At 39.6% G+C, this 17,864-nt stretch overlaps 2 protein-coding genes across 2 annotated transcripts; both read right to left on the reverse strand.

Annotated features, from left to right (window-relative positions):
• Positions 1–165: 165 nt before the first annotated feature.
• LOC131679152 (small nuclear ribonucleoprotein-associated protein B-like) lies at positions 166–1,245 on the reverse strand. The gene is made up of 2 exons (XM_058959782.1): positions 1,105–1,245; positions 166–884 (listed from the first exon to the last, which is right to left on the reverse strand). The coding sequence occupies exons 1-2, from the start codon at positions 1,105–1,107 to the stop codon at positions 270–272; spliced, it is 618 nt and encodes a 205-aa protein (XP_058815765.1). The 5' UTR covers positions 1,108–1,245; the 3' UTR covers positions 166–269.
• Positions 1,246–12,788: 11,543 nt separating this feature from the next.
• On the reverse strand, positions 12,789–13,704 carry LOC131679150 (transmembrane reductase CYB561D2-like). The gene is made up of 2 exons (XM_058959779.1): positions 13,364–13,704; positions 12,789–13,298 (listed from the first exon to the last, which is right to left on the reverse strand). Exons 1-2 carry the CDS (start codon positions 13,559–13,561, stop codon positions 12,789–12,791), a joined length of 708 nt encoding a protein of 235 aa, XP_058815762.1. The 5' UTR covers positions 13,562–13,704.
• Between the last annotated feature and the right edge of the window lie 4,160 nt (positions 13,705–17,864).

The raw sequence follows: 17,864 nt of genomic DNA on the forward strand, positions 1-17,864 counted from the left end.
AAGTTTGAGCCCAGTCTCAAAAGTTGCTCCAAAGACATTTAACGACATTCTTACTGTGAATGCAGCTTAATTTTTTACGAAAAACTGTTCGAATGTTTTCTTGGGGAACTATTTCACTATGGATAAGAACATTTCACATCAAATCAGCATAAAAAAACAAGTGTATAAAGTGTAGCCATTTAATTGGATAAGTTATGGTAACGCCTGAAAACTGCATTACAATCCATTTAATTCTTAATACTAATGTAAAAAGTAGGTTGAAACCCCGCTCAGTATGGCCTTGGTGGAGGACCACCACGCATCATACCGGGCGGCGGCCCTCGCATTGGTGGCGGAGCACCACGGGCCATCCCGGCCATAGGATTCATGCCACCCGGACCAGGCATCATACCGGGTGGTGGTCCCCCGGGCATCATTGGACGCATCTGCGGTGGAGCAGAAACCTGCCCTCCACGACCAACGGGAGCCATATGTTGCTGGGAAGGCCCTCCAACGCCACGTACCGGACCTTGCAGCCCGGGCGGAACTCCGCCCATGTTTGCAGGCATTCCTCGACCAGCAACGCGACCCATTCCAGGTCCAGGGGCACCTCCCGGAATTGGAACACGGGGAAGACCTTCCTCCGGCGGAGGTGGACCTTCGACGGTCAACGAAACGATGTTACCACCCCGCAGGAGCACAAATCCAAGAACGCGCTTCTCTTCTCTCTCCGGCAGTTTAGTGTTTTTCGGCTTGATTTTACGGAACTCTTCGCAGTCTCCGAGGATCAGATTCATGTGTTTGTCAAATGCTTTGAACGTACCGATAAAGGTGCGGGAATCTTGCAGTACGATCCGCACCCGGTAGTTCAGGAGCTGGATCATTTTGTTGTTCTTGCCGATCGTCTGAAAAATTTGCAATAGTTAGCAGGGAAACGTTTCCTAACGTATTCTGTATTTATTCGATTCTTCATAATATGCTTTGTAGAACGTCAGCTTTAGTTTACAAATCTGTGAATTGATTGCCATTTTGCAATGGTCTTAACCTCTACAAAACGTTTAGAATGATGCCAAGCTTCCCGGTAACAGACGCGCTCAGCGCTTGGAAAATTAACAAAATACTTACCATTTTGAATGTTTGAACTTGCTAATAGTTTAAAAATGAAATTTCTGTTCTTTCTACTGTATTTAGTTAGCAATAAAACAGAATTCGGCTAGTTTTATTTTACTAGCAGAAAAATTTCGTGTCCGAGCGATTCACTCAGAGATGCCAGGTACTTTTTTCAAATGTCTGCAATAATAATTTTAAAAGTCTGGGAAGAACAAAAAATGTCAGGAAAGCTAGTGTAACCAAAAGACTTTATATTCAAAAATCTGCAAATATCTGCAACAAAACTTAAAAATCTGCAAATATCTGCAACCAAACTAGAAAATCTGCAAATATCTGCGTTATCCAAAAAATCTGCAGCATAAATTAAAAGTCTGCGAATTTGCAGACTTGTCTGCAAATCTGGCATCTCTGGATTCACTTTTATTGTGAAGACCACAGTGCACAATCCCATTTGACAGATTATACTCAACTGTGACTGTGGTATACACTGTGGCTATAATCCGAGAGCTCGGGTCAAAATCAGGACAGGGTTGAAGCTACGTTGGTTGAAGTGATACAATTAATTTTCAAATGTCCAGATTTAATAAAAAAAATCTGGAAAAACATATGATTACGACGTAAAAGCCAACTGTCAAAATTCTCTTTAAAGGGAAATTCCGGACAAACCATTACTGACCGAATACAGTTCAAAAAAAAAATTTCTCTCATTGCTATCAACATATGTGATTGACGATCGTCACCGTTTGTCCGAAATTTTCATTCAAAGTGAACTTTGAGTTGGCCTTTACGCCGTAATCATATGTTTGTCGAGAAATGTCTTCATTTCTCGACAAGCATATAATTATGGCTCAAAAGCCAACTGTCAAAATTCACCTTGGGGGGAAATTCCGGACAAACCGTTAATCGTCCAGCACAGCCGTTTATAGCAAATGAAAGAGAAAGTTTTCTCTTCCGATGACTGTTGTTGTCCGGCATCCTCACAACATGCCCCGCCCACCGTACCCTTCCAGCTTGAGCTACTTTCCGAATACTTAGCTCACCATTGGCGATTTGCGGCAAAGCCAAAATTAGTCATGCGACACCTATGATTCAGCTCATGAACTGGCAACTAGTATGCACGACTTCCAGAGATAATACGCCTTCTGATCTCCCGGCTGGTTTTGTTGTCCGCAGTCACGAATGAGCCTAGATAGATGCACTCGTCAACCACCTCGAACTCGTCGCTGTCGATCGTAATACTACTGCCTAAGCGTTCCCTATCGCGATCGGTTCCGCCAGCCAGCATGTACTTCGTCTTAGACACATTTATCTTCAGTCCTACTCGTGCTGCTTCGCGCTTCAGTCGGGTATACAGATCTGCTACCCACACTACTTTTACAGTAAACGGCAAGTTACGGCGGATAGCCTACACTCAAAAAAATGTAAACGTTATGCCTATTGATTTTACACATAGATTTCTGCAATTAGTGGAGGTAGATAGACACTATTTTCTGGCATATAAACCTTATGTGTGTATTTAAGTCATATTAATCTTACATTCATATTTCATAACTATAAGGCACATAAATCCCGATTCTATAACAATACTCACATATAACTTATGTGTGCGCATACATAGTTCATAGAGTTGACACATAGAAGGTATGTGTGTACGTGATAACATTAGCATTTCTTCTTCATATGGATTTTAAGTGGTTTGAAGCAAATAGAATTAACGTTTGGATTTTTTTCAGTGTTGAATAACGTTTCTATAGCCTACGGATCGCCAGCATCTAGTTTAACCTAAATTAAGTTTTGCTTTTTTGTGTTTCGAATTCATCTCGTCAGTAACTAGCACCATCTGGGTATCTAGTTAGACGATGTATCTAAACTAGTACTCAAATTAGCACTAGTTAGACACAAATTTTTTTTAGGCGTTCGCATATGCCCGGTTGCCTGCAGCTCAGCTTCCCAAATAGCGTTCCTCCACCACCACGGGGCCCGGGAAACAAAAAAAAACGCATGTATTTCATGATAGAAATGGTACTTTCATAGACAGACCAGTCGAGTGCAGTGCGGTTAGAATCCAGTTTTTATTGCAATATATATTTGTGTTAAGCCTGAAACAATAAAATATAAAGGCTCTCGCAAACCTGCGTGAATACAATGTTTTCCTACAGGCCGGCACTACAATTAGCCTTTTGAGAGGCACCAAAGTGTTGCACATTACGGCCTGCCTACCTGTTTAGGTTCCACTCAGACAAGCACCCACACACACTAACCCAGCCCAAACTTATTCAGTAATTTCTTTTGACGACTTGCTCAGTAAAGTGATATTTTTAAGGAGCTGTCAGCAAATTGTTTAAAAATTTGCGGAATAGTTTTCATTTTTAGCGATTTTCAGTAATTTTTCGAATAATTTACTGAAACTCGCAATATTTTTCACTGAATTTATCAGCTCTTCTGTTTTTTTTTCGGTACATAAACATTATCCAGTAAAATACTGACTGGTTGTTCGGCAAAATTGTACCAACGTTACCGAACCTCGTCAAAAACTTACAAAACGGGTACAGCAAATCATCTGTCAAGTCGCCATTTTCAGAGGAAACTGCTGACTGACCAGTGTTTTTTGACGTTTGGATAGAACGGATTGCGGAGAGTTCGGTACCAAATTGTTTTACTGAATTGATTACCGAACGGTTTGCTGTTCAATACCTCAGCAAAATTTTACTGTAACCAGTAATTAAAATTAAGTGTGCACTTATTCGTGAATCGAGCCCACGCAGAAAAGTTAAGCATAGTTAAACCAAAAATATGTGTTATTGAATCCTATCATTTATTTTTTATTACTTCAAACAACAAACTTATTGGTATGAAAATATTTCTTTATTCCAGTAACAATAAATTTCTGTTTTCAATAAAAACATTTTTAATTTCAGTAATTTTGTTATAATTTGAATAAAATATTTATTAAAAAATGGATGAGTAACTTTTTTAATTGAAACAATAAGTAAATTTTATTGAATTCAATAAATAAATTTATTGTCCCCCGACCAATAATTTTACACAACAACAGACTAACAGACATAACATTATGAGGTAATTTTCACAAAAACATCGATCCGGCAATTTTCCCAGAACACTAGCTTCACCTTTTATTCACAGTCTCAAGCACTCATTTGCTGATGGGTTACCCCTCAGGTTTGGGAACAATTTTTCCCTAGTGGTCTATCCCCCATCTGCTTGTTCATATGTCAGAGGCCAAATGTGGCCACAGTCCCAACTACAAATATATTTAAAATGACCGTTGAAGCGGGCGAAGCATTGTTTTCGAGTGTTATGTCTGTTAGTCTGTGCTATTATTACGAGAAAAATGTGCGTTGAATTCAAATATTTAGTATCACCCGCATCTCCAATAGGGAGCAACAACACTAAAACAAGTAAAATCACTTCACGTTGTTTTCGCATAAAACCGACTATTTTCGGATGACGCTAGCGAAAGTACGTTCACTACCCATACCCTCGCGCACTACCACTGTCGGAAACACGACACTGACTATGAAAACGAATACGGTATATATCCTCAAGACGGAGTTCTATTACACTTACTGTTGTGATTAGTTGTAGAAAAGCTATTGAGATCACTGGACACATTTTTTGTGCGGTAATATCCCCCAAATGAACGAATATATTTTAACGATATAAAAAAATAACATGTTTGTAATAAAGTCCTCAAAATAAATAAAAAGTAAGCCTTTAACAAAGAAACTTTTTTTCGTTGAATCACGTGCAATAAATCAGTTTTGACCATAGCGTTGCTGTTGTGCTATCGTATGACTAGAGCTTCAATTTCCCGACGGTTTTCGGCTTACCGGGATTCGGGAAATAAATAAAACATTTCCCAGGATTTCGGGAATACATAAGAAAAAGAAAAAAAATGGCTTGTTTCTATGAAAATTTGACGATTTGATGGACTAAACAGCATTGAATCATTTGATATCAACTTCTTTTGAATGATTTTTCTTGGATTAACCTTGGATAATCTAAATTCTCATAATCAGGATTACGATTAAAACGATATCCTGAACGCAGCCACTGGAGTTACTTTTCAAAATTGGAATTCGTTGCAGAACATTTCGATGGAATGGGATCAATTCAATGCAAAGCATCTTTGATTACCTTGGATGACATGATTTAGCTGCTCCAGGGTAGTGTGCGATCAAGTGATACAATCGTGATTTGCTGGTTGGGCCTCAACCTCAGTCCAACTAACGAATTTGATTCGAGAGTTGGACCGTAAAATGCATCTGCTTACATCTCTAATTAATGTCAGTTTGATTGTCAAAGTGAATTTGACACGAACTTTTCACATTCAGATGCTTTTTAGTTGGACAATGGTCCAACTAGCGGATGTCCAACTAAAAAGCGGTCCAGTTAAAAAGTGACCAACCAGCGAATCACGACAGTATATCGAATCCGTTCCCGGCACAGTTGTATCAGCATCAAAATCAAAATTAAGCGGATAATGGGATCATTAAATGAGAAAAAATCTTTTTTATTATATCGCGATTGAAACAATGTTTTTTTTCCAACTCAGGAAACTTGAAAATTATATTAAAATTTAAAATAAAGAAATCGACATAGATCTTTCATTAGGGCTTAAATCGCAAATGTAAACAAACTGCGTTTTCGCTATTATGACATTATGCGACAAAAATACTACAAGATTGAGGTGAAAATTAGTTAAAATGGTTTTTAGTTCGATTTATAATTAAAGAAAACAAAACGGCGAAACATGCATTTTCTTCGAGATTTCGACTTAGGCCCTTCTTCTCATATGGAATATAAAGGCTAAACTTACATTTTTTGACAGAACCGGGCGTACGGTTATTATTCACAAAATTATTCTTTAAACGGCGGTTCTATTATATAAATGATAAGCAATATCTACTAGGATCATGTCTACTCGATAGTTGTTGCACATAAACATTCGAATATTTCGATATTTTCATGAAATTCGAAGAAAAGATGCACGCGCCCTATCATTTACATTGGGTTTCTATGCGCCCATTTGCTGAGCCCTATTAAAAAGTATACTGTCAAGCTCGCCCATTTACCCAGCCCTACCCAGCAAGACAGAGTCAGTTTAGCCCTTTTACCGCGCCCTTCTGAAAATTATGTACACTGTTTAGCCCTTCCGCAAATGGTGGTTGCTGAAGGGCGAAATCACGACTGGGATGCAAATTGGGCGTAAGCATTTTTTTAGTTTCTACCCACTAAAAGCACATAGGAATTAAATTCTTTGTTATATTGTCATAAGGTTTAACCAAAGATGCTTCCGGAAAAACATGGTCATAAAGTAATTTATACCTACAATAAAAACTACATTTAGAAAAGCATCGCCGTATATTGAAACTGATTTTTCTCCATTTGAGTACATTGCGACTTTGGCCCTATTGAAAGATCTGTGTCGAAATATGCTGACAGTCTCGATTTGACACTATCAGAAGCATTTGACATATCGACAAATGAAGCAGTGTCAGAAAAAATTAATACATGTTGTCCCGGTTTTCCCGCAGGGTTATTTTTATTTGACATAAACACCATCCAATTGAATGTAGTTTTTTTTTCATTTTGGGTGTTGTCTTGATAATGTAAACAACCGCAGTTTTCCTACACTCAGAAAAAAGTAAACGTTATGCCTATTGATTTTACACATAGATTTTTGCAATTAACGGAGGCATATAGACACTATTTGCTGGCACATAAACCTAATGTGTGTATTTACAAGAAATATTAATCTTATATTCACATTTCATAACTATTAGGCACATAAAACCCCATTCTATAACAATATGCACATATAACCTATGTGTGTGCATACATAGTTTATACAGTTGACACATAGAAGGTATGTGTGCGCGTGATAACAATAGCATTTCTTCTTCATATGAATTTTAAGCGGTTTGAAGCAAATAGAATTAACCTTTGGATTTTTTTCAGTGTATGTATTGTTGCCAAGTTTACACAAGATTTATTTTAAAAAACAAAAATATCGTTTTTACGTATTACAACGACATTTTTTTGAAATAATGTTATATTATGTATATTGGACCTTAAATTTATCGAATGAAATGGAAAACTATACATAGCTTATTGACCCAATTGAGAACTACGCAGCGATGGGTGAAGTTTACTATCGATTTCCTGTTACGAGCGAGTATCCGATTGCTTGGTCTTAAAGTTGAACAGAGAATGGGCAAAAATCGAAAGCGAAAAAAGTAGTTTTCTTCCACATAGTGTGTCAGATCTTTATAAAAATCAATTAGCAGTACAAAAGCTGATTGATTTTTATGAAGATCTAAAGCACCGTGTGGAAGAAAATTGCTTTTTTCGTTTGTTGCCCATTATCTGTCCAACCTTAAGCACTGAGAACTGACAAACAAGTAAAATTTTCAACTTGTGTAAGAAATAAAACTGTCGCTTTGAAATGACAACAGCAAGTAGCAACTTGCCACACTGGTTGGCGCTTCGATCGGCCAGCAATCGCTATACGGGACTTGTGTGCGAACTTGGATACAATGGTGACTCACGCATGCGAACCTGTATGCGATGGTGATTTTCAACATATTTTTATTTAAATGTTTACACAGGTTTTTCGGGAAAGTTTGTTCCAGCTTATATGTGTGTTTTCTATGCCTTACGGCAAAATAAAAATACTGCATCCTTGAACGAGTTTTGGATGTGTAGGATATTGGATAGATGCGGCGTTCTGTACTTCTCTTCATATAAATTTAAATATCCTGGAATGCAAAATTGAATGTATAATTCATATTAAGGGACCATTCATAAATTAGGTAACGCGAAAGTTTCCCAAAATTGACTCCCTCTCCCCTCATGTAACAAATTGTCACAACTTTCTCTATCCCCCCTCCCCTATTACGTAACAAATTCTTCGAAATTTTTTTTGTTCAGTAAAAACATGTTGCGTAACGGTCTAGCCAACTCCCCCTCCCACATATGTCACAACTTCTCGTACCCCCTCCCCCCTAAACGCGTTACGTACGCCCTTATAAAATTTATTTTACAAATCTAGTATAATACATTGCGTTAAGGATGATATCTCTACAAATCATCCTAATTTATGAAACCAAAGCTAATCCATTTTTTAAAGAAATCAGACCAAATCCCGTAATTATTCTCTATTTGCAAACACTTTCATTGAAAATTTTGTTTTTGAATAAGAAAGAACTGTTTTAAAATCCATAAATTGGTTCATCGGCTGCGGAGATATGCACACTAGAGTGACAGAAAAAAATGACCCCCATCGGCCCACCCCTCAGTCGATTCCTAGTCCCACCAGGAGTGTCTGCTCCAAATTTGAGCCAAATCGAACAAGTCTAGCTACCGGACCAACGTGCTTGAAGTTTGTATGGGATTTTTCGACAATTTACATGGAGAAAACCCTCTTGCTCACATTTTCGCCGCTAGGTGGCACTGTATACATCAGATTATCACCAAAAGTGAAACTTAAGAAGATAATTTTATTATCTACAATATTGTTGAAGACTCTAAAGCGATCCGACTCCAATAGGAAAAGTTATTAAACTCTTAACGAAGTGATGTTTGAGTCAGTTTTGCATGGGGCCTAGAAGTGCATGGAAGTGTATCAGTACTAGGTTCTAACAAACTAAACATTTTTATGGAATAATGGTTAGATTTAGCTGAATAGTATGTTCGGAAGAATTGCAGTACATAATACGAGTTATGTTTTGGTTAGAAAATTGTAGTTCCAGATCTGACCGCATAGATGGCGCCAACACTAACTTTTCAATGAAGAGAGATAGAAATTAGGTGTCTTCTACAAAGTTGTAGAACAAGAATATTGCAGTAATTCTTCCAAACATCTCGATATTCTATCTCTCTCCGTTGAAAAGTTAGTGTTGGCGCCATCTATGCGGTCACAGATTGAACTAAAATTTTCTAACCAAAACATAACTCGTAGTATGTACTGCAATTCTTCCGAACATACTATTCAGCTAAATCTAACCATTAATCCACAAAAATGTTTAGTTTGTTAGAACCTACTGATACACTATCATGCACTGCTAGGCCCCATGCAAAACTGACTCAAACATCACTTCGTTAAAAGTTTAATAACTTTTCCTATTGGAGTCGGATCGCTTTGCAGTCTTCAACAAAGTTGTAGATAATAAAATTATCTTCTTAAGTTTCACTTTTGGTGATAATCTGATGTATACAGTGCCACCTAGCGGCGAAAATGTGAGCAAGAGGGTTTTCTCCATGTAAATTGTCGAAAAATCCCATACAAACTTCAAGCACGTTGGTCCGGTAGCTAGACTTGCCCGATTTGCTTCAAATTTAGAGCAAGTACTCCTGGTGGGACTAGGAATCGACTCAGGGGTGGGCCGATTGAGTTTTCAAAAATTCATTATTTTTCTGGGCAGTCTAATGCACACCACTAACGCTACTGTAAAGAAATATTTGGCATAAAAGTGCTATAACCAGGATCTTAGCCAGAGGGAGGGGAGAGGGGGGGGGGGGTCCGCTAGGGGGTAAAGCTCCCTCCGAATTTTTCAAACACATTTAAGAAAAAAACATGTTTTCGGTGACTCTTAACGAAATTTTATCTTGTTTGGTTTTGAACGAATTAATGAGAGAATATTGAGGAAGATTACTATTTCCAACCATCAAAGACACTGGTCACGATACCTACTCAGTATGCTGAGAGTGACAAAAACAGTTCCTCTCATATTGTGTGACAAAAAAACTGTTACTTTCATTCTTGCGGTGGTGATCTGTCGAGATCAGTGAGTCGCAGAAGCAAGAAGTGGTGCTCCAGACAAATACGGCTTTTTCGCATAAGACGAAATAATTCCCCGTATTTCAAATAGTGTTTTGTGGTGAGAATCTCCTACCTGACTCTGCACGTACTAAACATAATGCGATAGTTTCACTACACACACTACATCTTTGCATATTCAAAGTCCCCTATACCATCACCTGAACCACAAGCAACTGCCAAATTTGTCTGCTGTTCAGGTAATATTGACAGGTGCTCAGGCATTGTAATTCTCTCTCACTCACGCGAGAAGAAGCTTATCCGATATCCAACTTTTCCGAGATAAGATGAGTCGCAAAATTCTCCGTCTCCACCAATAGCATGAGAATGATTTTTTTTTAAGCCGGCGCTAATCTATTCCGACAATAAGTTAGTGTCGGTTTCTGATGAGGCGAAGCCGAAACGCAACATAGTAAGAAAATTTATTTGACTTTTTTCTTCTCACCGGAGAAGGTGATAAAATTTTAATTTCGTGGAAATCAATAAAAACTTTAAAAAATGCACTTAATTACAAAGAAAAGCGGCAAAGAAATATGATAGACTTGTTTTTTCGTGTTTTGGAATAAAGGCATAAAAATGATAAACTTATTCACTCATTCTCCGGCTGTTTTATTTATCCGGAGAAATAACACGTTGTATTTATCCGGAGAAGTTGTGTGAGTGCCAATAACTTTTCGTGTGAAAATGTGAGTTTTTATTGTCGCAGTAGTAAACTATCCGGGCGCATTTACTCATATGAGCGATAAATGCAATGCCTGATGCGTCAAGTATCTCCAAATTAACAGCTAGCACCATCGTTCAGGAAGTCCACACACGTGACTTGTAAGGGGATGAAACAAGGATGAAATCAGATGTTCACGAACATGAACATGGCAGTAACCACGATGATGACACGGAAGTGCACGAGATAGATATGAACGACCACCAAGACGCTGTTGGTTATGAAAAATATTTCCCCGTCTAGTAAACAGGTATCCACACGCAATCGCAAGCCGCTCGCACGAGATGTGTTGGATAATCATAAACGTTTTATCGTTTTTATTTTTTACATCATGGAAATATATAAAAAGAAGGCCGAATTATATACTGGGGCATAGCAATTTTTTTTTGAATTCTCGAAGCCCCCCCCCCCCTCTCATATTGTGACAAATGTCAAAGATGTCAAATTTCACATCATTTCTCGACAAACATATGATTACGGCCTAAAAGCCAACTGTCAAAATCCACTTTGAATGGAAATCCCGGACAAACCGTTACACGCCAATCACAGATGTTGGTAGTAAATGAAAGAGAAAAGTTTTCTCTCCCATAAACTGTTGTGAACTGTGTTCGATTAGTAACGGTTTGTCTGGAATTTCCATTCAAAGTGAATTTTGACAGTTGGCTTTTAGGCCGTAATCATATGTTTGTCGAGATTTGAACAATTCTAGACTCCCGCCCACTTCGCAAAATCCTGGCTACGAACCTGGTATTCTGTATCACCACTGTATCGCAATGCACAAATAACATTACCAGCATTGCTTAGAAAATATTAAAAAAATACCATAACATGGTTGTCCCGTCCATTAAGATATCTGACGTTTAAAATACGCTTACTGAGATCTCGCATTTGTATACTAGTGACCTCCTCTTGAGCCCAGAAGCGGTTTGTTTTCCTCCCAATTCGCGGCGCAAACGATTTGTTTGCCTCCCAATTCAAACGTCAAAATGCCACAATATCAACGCAGCTGGATAAAGGCCTATTTACACCCTCGGTGAAAATGAACGTGAACTCGATGCGAACCAAATTGATTTTTCCAATATCTCACTTATTGGTGCATAGAAATTGATGAAAATTGAACTAAACGATAGTTAATTAATATACTTAGCGAATCCATGCACAATTATTCGATATAATTGAACCAATGTAATAATATTCGTTTTCCCCAATCATTTTAAATATTCCACTATGAAATATGTTCGCAGTGGATATTTCACTTGTTCAGGAGTGTAAACGGGCCGATGGACGGAATTGATGCGGAGTGGTGAAAATGAACGTGAACATGTGTTGAATACCTTCCATTATTCACGGTGGAGGACGTCGTGAACAGTTTCATCAGCGAACATCGATTTCACGCTCAACTGGCAGTTTACAGTTTGTCAGAATGCAATTTGGTATTCGAAGGTGAACGTTCACCGTGAACAGCGATGACATTTATATTCACCACTCCGCATCAATTCCGCCCATCGTCGCGTTTGCACTCCCGGTGAACAAGTGAAATATCCACTGCGAACATATTTCACCGTGGAATATTGAAAATGATCGGGGAATACGAATATTATTACATTGGTTCAATTATATCGAATAATTGTGCATGGATTCGCTAAGTATATTAATGAACTATCGTTTAGTTCAATTTTCATCAATTTCTATGCACTAATAAGTGAGATATTGGAAAAAAAAACAATTTGGTTCGCATCGAGTTCACATTCATTTTCACCGAGGGTGTAAATAGGCCTTTAAGTCTATAAGGCTCAATAAAAATGTAAATCCTGAACAGCGTTTTTTTGGCTTGCTGTTTTTCAATATGAGACGCTTATGCTTTAATGGTCAGTAACTTTACTTTGAAGTGTGTATATCTTCCTGCAACGTGGAGATCGACACCTTAGCGAATTATTTGTTCTTCGAACATACTTCATGCCTCTGGCGTACGGCCGATTCACTGCACACCATTTTCAATCTGTGATAAAGTGATAATTCGTTTGCTATATTTCAATCGAATAAACCAAAAGCTGATAACGATACACAGGATTACACAGGAAACAGAACACAGCTTAGATAAGAAACCATCTCAAACAAAACTATTCATGAAGTTCACTACCGAATGATGGCTTTTATTTGCGTAACGATAGTTTTCAGCGCACCGAACACACTAAGAAATATCACTAGAATTGTAAAAATTTGTATCGCTGTCAAAATTTCCGGTGACGAGTTCTCCTTGAAAATCCGTTTCTTGTAGCCAAACATCAGCGACGCCATGCCGATGACGAAACATGCTAGACCAATCAAGTTGTGACCGAACTTTAGATAAATTGGTTTAACTCTTTTCCGCAGTTCTGTGGCATACAGAGCACCGATACCGTTGCTCATGCTTACAATCAGTAGAATCAGCGCAACTAGCCCGAGGATTGAGTGGGTCTCGTGGAAGTGTGGTTTGTTGTTGATGTCGCGCCAGTAGAACTCCAGCGCTATTCCAACCACAATGCAGACACTACCGATCACTTGTAGCACCCAGTGGGCGGTACGACGCTCTGGTTGTCGCAAGACCTGGGACCAGCTGTTTCTGGAGTAGAAGAGCAAAATTGCCTCAGCCATCAGCACGTGGAACTGTGTGGATATAAACGGAGGTTTCAGTACACAAATGGGTAGCGAAATTTGTCTGAGAAACATACACCGAAAACACAGAGAATCACATGCCATGTGAAAACTTTCTCGAATCCGTTTTTCCAGCAGATCCAAGCGGTATATATGAACACAAAGCCGATGAAGATGTGATTAATGGTGTTTAGCAATAGTTGAGCAGTTTCCAGACACACAGATTTTGCCTTTTTACTGTCCGCATTCTTCGAATCAACGGCGAGATTTTCCATTATGTTAGGGGTTAAATTTTTTAGCGCTTCAGAACTGTATGCACTATGGTACTTTTCGAGTACAACGACGATTTCAGAATGAAAGCTTGTCGAGCACAGAATTCTTCGTATATGAACGTGATTAATGAGATGCGACACCGAGAACTAGCTTCGCTCTGAAAAATCCCCACGCCTGTACGCCCTCTTTTTGTTCAGTTTTCATTGGTTCGTCGAAGACCGAGTGAGGGCACGAAAAAAGTTGGTACATTGGCTTTTGCTCGAATGTTTATTTTAATATTTCCGTGATAACAGTTTTACACTAAATAGACGGAGGGACAATCGCTCTACAAGGAATAGATTTTGGTCTTTCATCGTTAGGTTATAGTGGTGGATTGCTTAACCTTTACAGTACCAGTTTATACTTTTTCTGAAAACTTTATTTTAATTTTTCTCTCATATCGTCAATTTTTGACCGGTTTCGGTGGAACTGGCTTTAACAGATCTGGAATTTAGTCCAGCATTCAAATCCGTTGACTGGTTCCAGAATTATTCAAAAAACACCGTGGAGAATATCCTACATCCAAGTGGAGTGACGGACAAATTTTGAAGAAACAAATAAATGTTGATAGAATTTTTTGAATTGGCCTACATATGACCATTTTCCATTGATCCTTTACATGAATTTAACCAATCTTAGGCACTGGAAAACTATTCCGAGAGCAGCGGGTGGTCAGCAAAACCGGGAATTGATGATTGACGCCATTTTGAAAATCAAAAGCTTGGTCGCGATATCCGTAAATTTTACGAAATAGTTTTTTTGTACGTTAACAATATTTCTCGTAGGAATGATCCCAACATTTCGCAACGCTCGGACAATAATGTGGCGGAAAAGTGGGTAAGTTTCTGGTCTCGTAGTCTAGCCATGCCCAGGAAGGATTTTCAGTGTCATTGGCACCAGCCATATATGTTACGAACTCTGTTACAATAGAAGGTAAAAGTTCTGGAAATGAATCGTAGTGTCAAGGTATTTTTGGTTAAATAGGTGTTAATATTCGTGGCTTTAAACGCGAAAGACGTTTTGAATAACTTTGAAAGGGTTAATTAAAGCAATGTACTGCCTTCGGAAGACTTCATGATAATAGGACGTCCTTTCCTTTTAAGTAAATTTTTTGGTTGATTAATGGAATGATGTAAAATTTATTTCTCGTATAATTCGAGATAGCGAGTTGGTGTATTTTACAAAGTTGCAGTAAATTCCTCTGCTAGAAACTTTGCCGAAGATGGTAATATCGTATCATTAACCCTTATAAACGCAAGCCCTAGTGAGCTTGCTTGAGCTTGAGCTTGTGCAACTACTTCTGGTTGCTACTCCGTAATCGATCTGGACTAGCTGAAGTTGCACAGGGAATCAGTCGACAATTATGCTTGGGTGTAGCGAAACATCTTTGTGCAACTCCTGGCAATTCTAAAGTGTTTACTGATCAATACCAGGGCCAAATGTAGATCGCGGTAGGTAAGGCAAGCGAAGTTAGTTCGATACTTGCTTTTGCTAGAGGCCGTATATACTACTGCGCACTCCACAAGTATCACGGGAGGAGGATATTTGTTAGTAAGTATAGAGGGATGCAATTCTTCACCAGAGAGGTGACTCCACTATCCGGTCAAGATATCGACGTATCAACTGAAGAACCAGGGACCAACGGCTTTACATCCCTTCCGAAGGAAGACGTAACTACAGGTTTCTTCACCTCAGAAAAATCTCAACGACCTCGGCTGGAATTGAGCCCAGACCAACTGGGATGGGTGGCGGTCATACTTACCACTCAACCACCAGCGCCGTCTCATCGCTGAAATTACAAACCTTTTTTGTCGTTTTATAAGGAATGGAATTGAAAGCTTAATCATTACCTTACCTTACCGTTCAGGCTAGAGCCTTGTTGTCTCTTGCTGTGTGCAGAAGCCGTCTCTACCCCACTCGATCCATTGCTGCCTGTCGCCAGCCTCGCAAGGGTCCGCAGGTCGTCCTCTATCTGGTCGATCCACCGTGCTCGCTGTGCGCCCTGTCTTCTTGTTCCTGTAGGGTCGCCCGCAAGAACCATCTTTACCGGGTCGTCATCCGACATTCTTACGACGTGTACAGCACACCGCAAACGTTCTATTTTTGCGTTATGCGCGATGGATGGTTCTTTCAGCAGCTGATGCAACTCATGGTTCATTTGGCTGCGCCACGTTCCGTCTTCCATCTGCACGCCACCATAGATGGTACGAAACACCTTTCGTTCGAAAACTCCAATGGCGCGTTGGTCCTCCACGAGCATAATCCAGGTCTCGTGGCCGTAGAGGACCACTGGTCTAATTAGCGTCTTGTAGACAATAAACTTCGTGCGGTGGCGAATTTTGTTCGACCGGAGCGTCCTCCGGAGTCCAAAGTAGGCACGATTTTCCGCCAAGATCCATCTCTGAATTTCTCTGCTGGTATCATTGTCGGCGGTTACCAGTGAGCCCAAATACACGAGTTCGTCGATCATCTCGATTTCGTTACCGTCAACCCCAACTCGAGATCGAAGGTTCACATTGTCGTCTCTAGAACCTCTTCCTTTCATGTATTTTGCTTTCGAAACGTTAACGGCAAGTCTAATCCTTCAGTCTTCAGTCTGATGTACGTTTCCGACATCGCCTCAAAGTTCCGTGCCATTATGTCAATGCCATCGGCGAAGCCAAGAAGCTGGACGGACTTCCTAAAGATCATGCTACTCGTGTCTATCCCCGTTCTCCTTATTACGCCTTCTAACGCAACGTTGAACAGCAGGCACGATAGACCATCACCTTGTCGTAACCGTCTTCGAGATTCAAAGAGACTCGAGAGTGTCCCTGATGCTCGAACAACGCACATCACCCGATCCATCGTCGCTTTGACTAATCGTGTTAGCCTGTCCGAAAAAAATCGTACTCTTGCATTATCTACCATAGCTGATCTCGATCGATTGTGTCATATGCCGATTTGAAATCGATGAACAAATTATGTGTGGGCACGTTGTATTCGCGGCACTTCTGCAGAACCTGCCGAATCGCAAATATTTGGTCCGTGGTGGCGCGGGAACCCATGAATCCCGCTTTGTGGTGCCCACGAACTCCCTTGCAAATTATGACAATTGACGGCAAAGAGTTTGGGAGAGGACCTTGTAGGCGGCGCTAAGTAGTGTGATCGCGCGGTAGTTGTAGCAATCCAAATTGTCACCCTTTTTTGTAGATTGGGCAAACGACACACTCCATCCACTCCTCCAGAAAAGTCTCCTCCCAAATTTTGGCGATTATCCAGTGCAGCGCTCTAGACAGTGTTTCACCGCCGTATTTGAATATTAAGTCGCTGGGTAGTTGATCTACGCCGGCAGCTTTGTTATTTTTCAGCCGACCGATCTCCTCCTTGACTTCTTGGAGATCAGGGGCCGGCAGCTTATCGTCTTCTGCGCGTGCTCCAAGATCCGTTTGCCATACCGCCTTCGTCCTCTGCTGCTTCACCGTTGAGGTGCTCGTCATAGTACTGCTGCCACCTCTCAAGCTTAATCATTATTATTCCTAATTACAAATTCATTAAAACAAAAGGATTGCAACCCGCCGGGCCTCTGAGACCCGTGCCTTTTTGAGGATTAACAAACTTTGATATATAGAGACTTATTTGAGACCACACCGAATTTTTTTTTTTCGTTATAACTTTTTTTCGTGGTGTTTTAGAAGTTCAAAATGTTCGACAAAACTGTCACAATTAATGAAATACAAAAGTTTGTTGAACAAAGCAACTTAATATGTTGAACAGTTTTTGAGATATTCACGTATTCGTTTTTTTTTTTTGAAAAACGGCTTACTTTGCTCTCAAATAACTCATTAATAGACAAAAACGGGCAAACTTCTCAGTACAAATAGTACAAGTAGCAGAAAATACTACAAGATTTTTCACAAATCATTTGTATGCAGTTTAATCCATGGCTCCAATCCAATCCATGCAGCTAGCTTCATAGAATATGATTTTTTGGTTCAAATCTTGATATGAATCATATTTGGCGAACCTAAAGAAATGAAGTCGTATTTTCGACAAAGTTTTGAAAAATACTCTCACTAGAAACATTGCCGAAAATCCTCGCTTTCTGTCTGCACTGTTTTTTTTAGATACTGTGCATTTTTTCAATGGTACAGAGGGTAATGCGCTGGCTTTATAATCCAGTTTGGCATCAAATTATTTGATTCCATCCGGAACCGGTGCCGGAATGGCCATGCCGAGGTTGAGGGAGTTGTGGGAGTGTAGAATTTATAGAACTTCGCATTTCGT

This window comes from Topomyia yanbarensis, chromosome 2 (genome assembly GCF_030247195.1).
Source record: "Topomyia yanbarensis strain Yona2022 chromosome 2, ASM3024719v1, whole genome shotgun sequence".
Classification (NCBI taxonomy): Eukaryota; Metazoa; Arthropoda; class Insecta; order Diptera; family Culicidae; genus Topomyia; species Topomyia yanbarensis.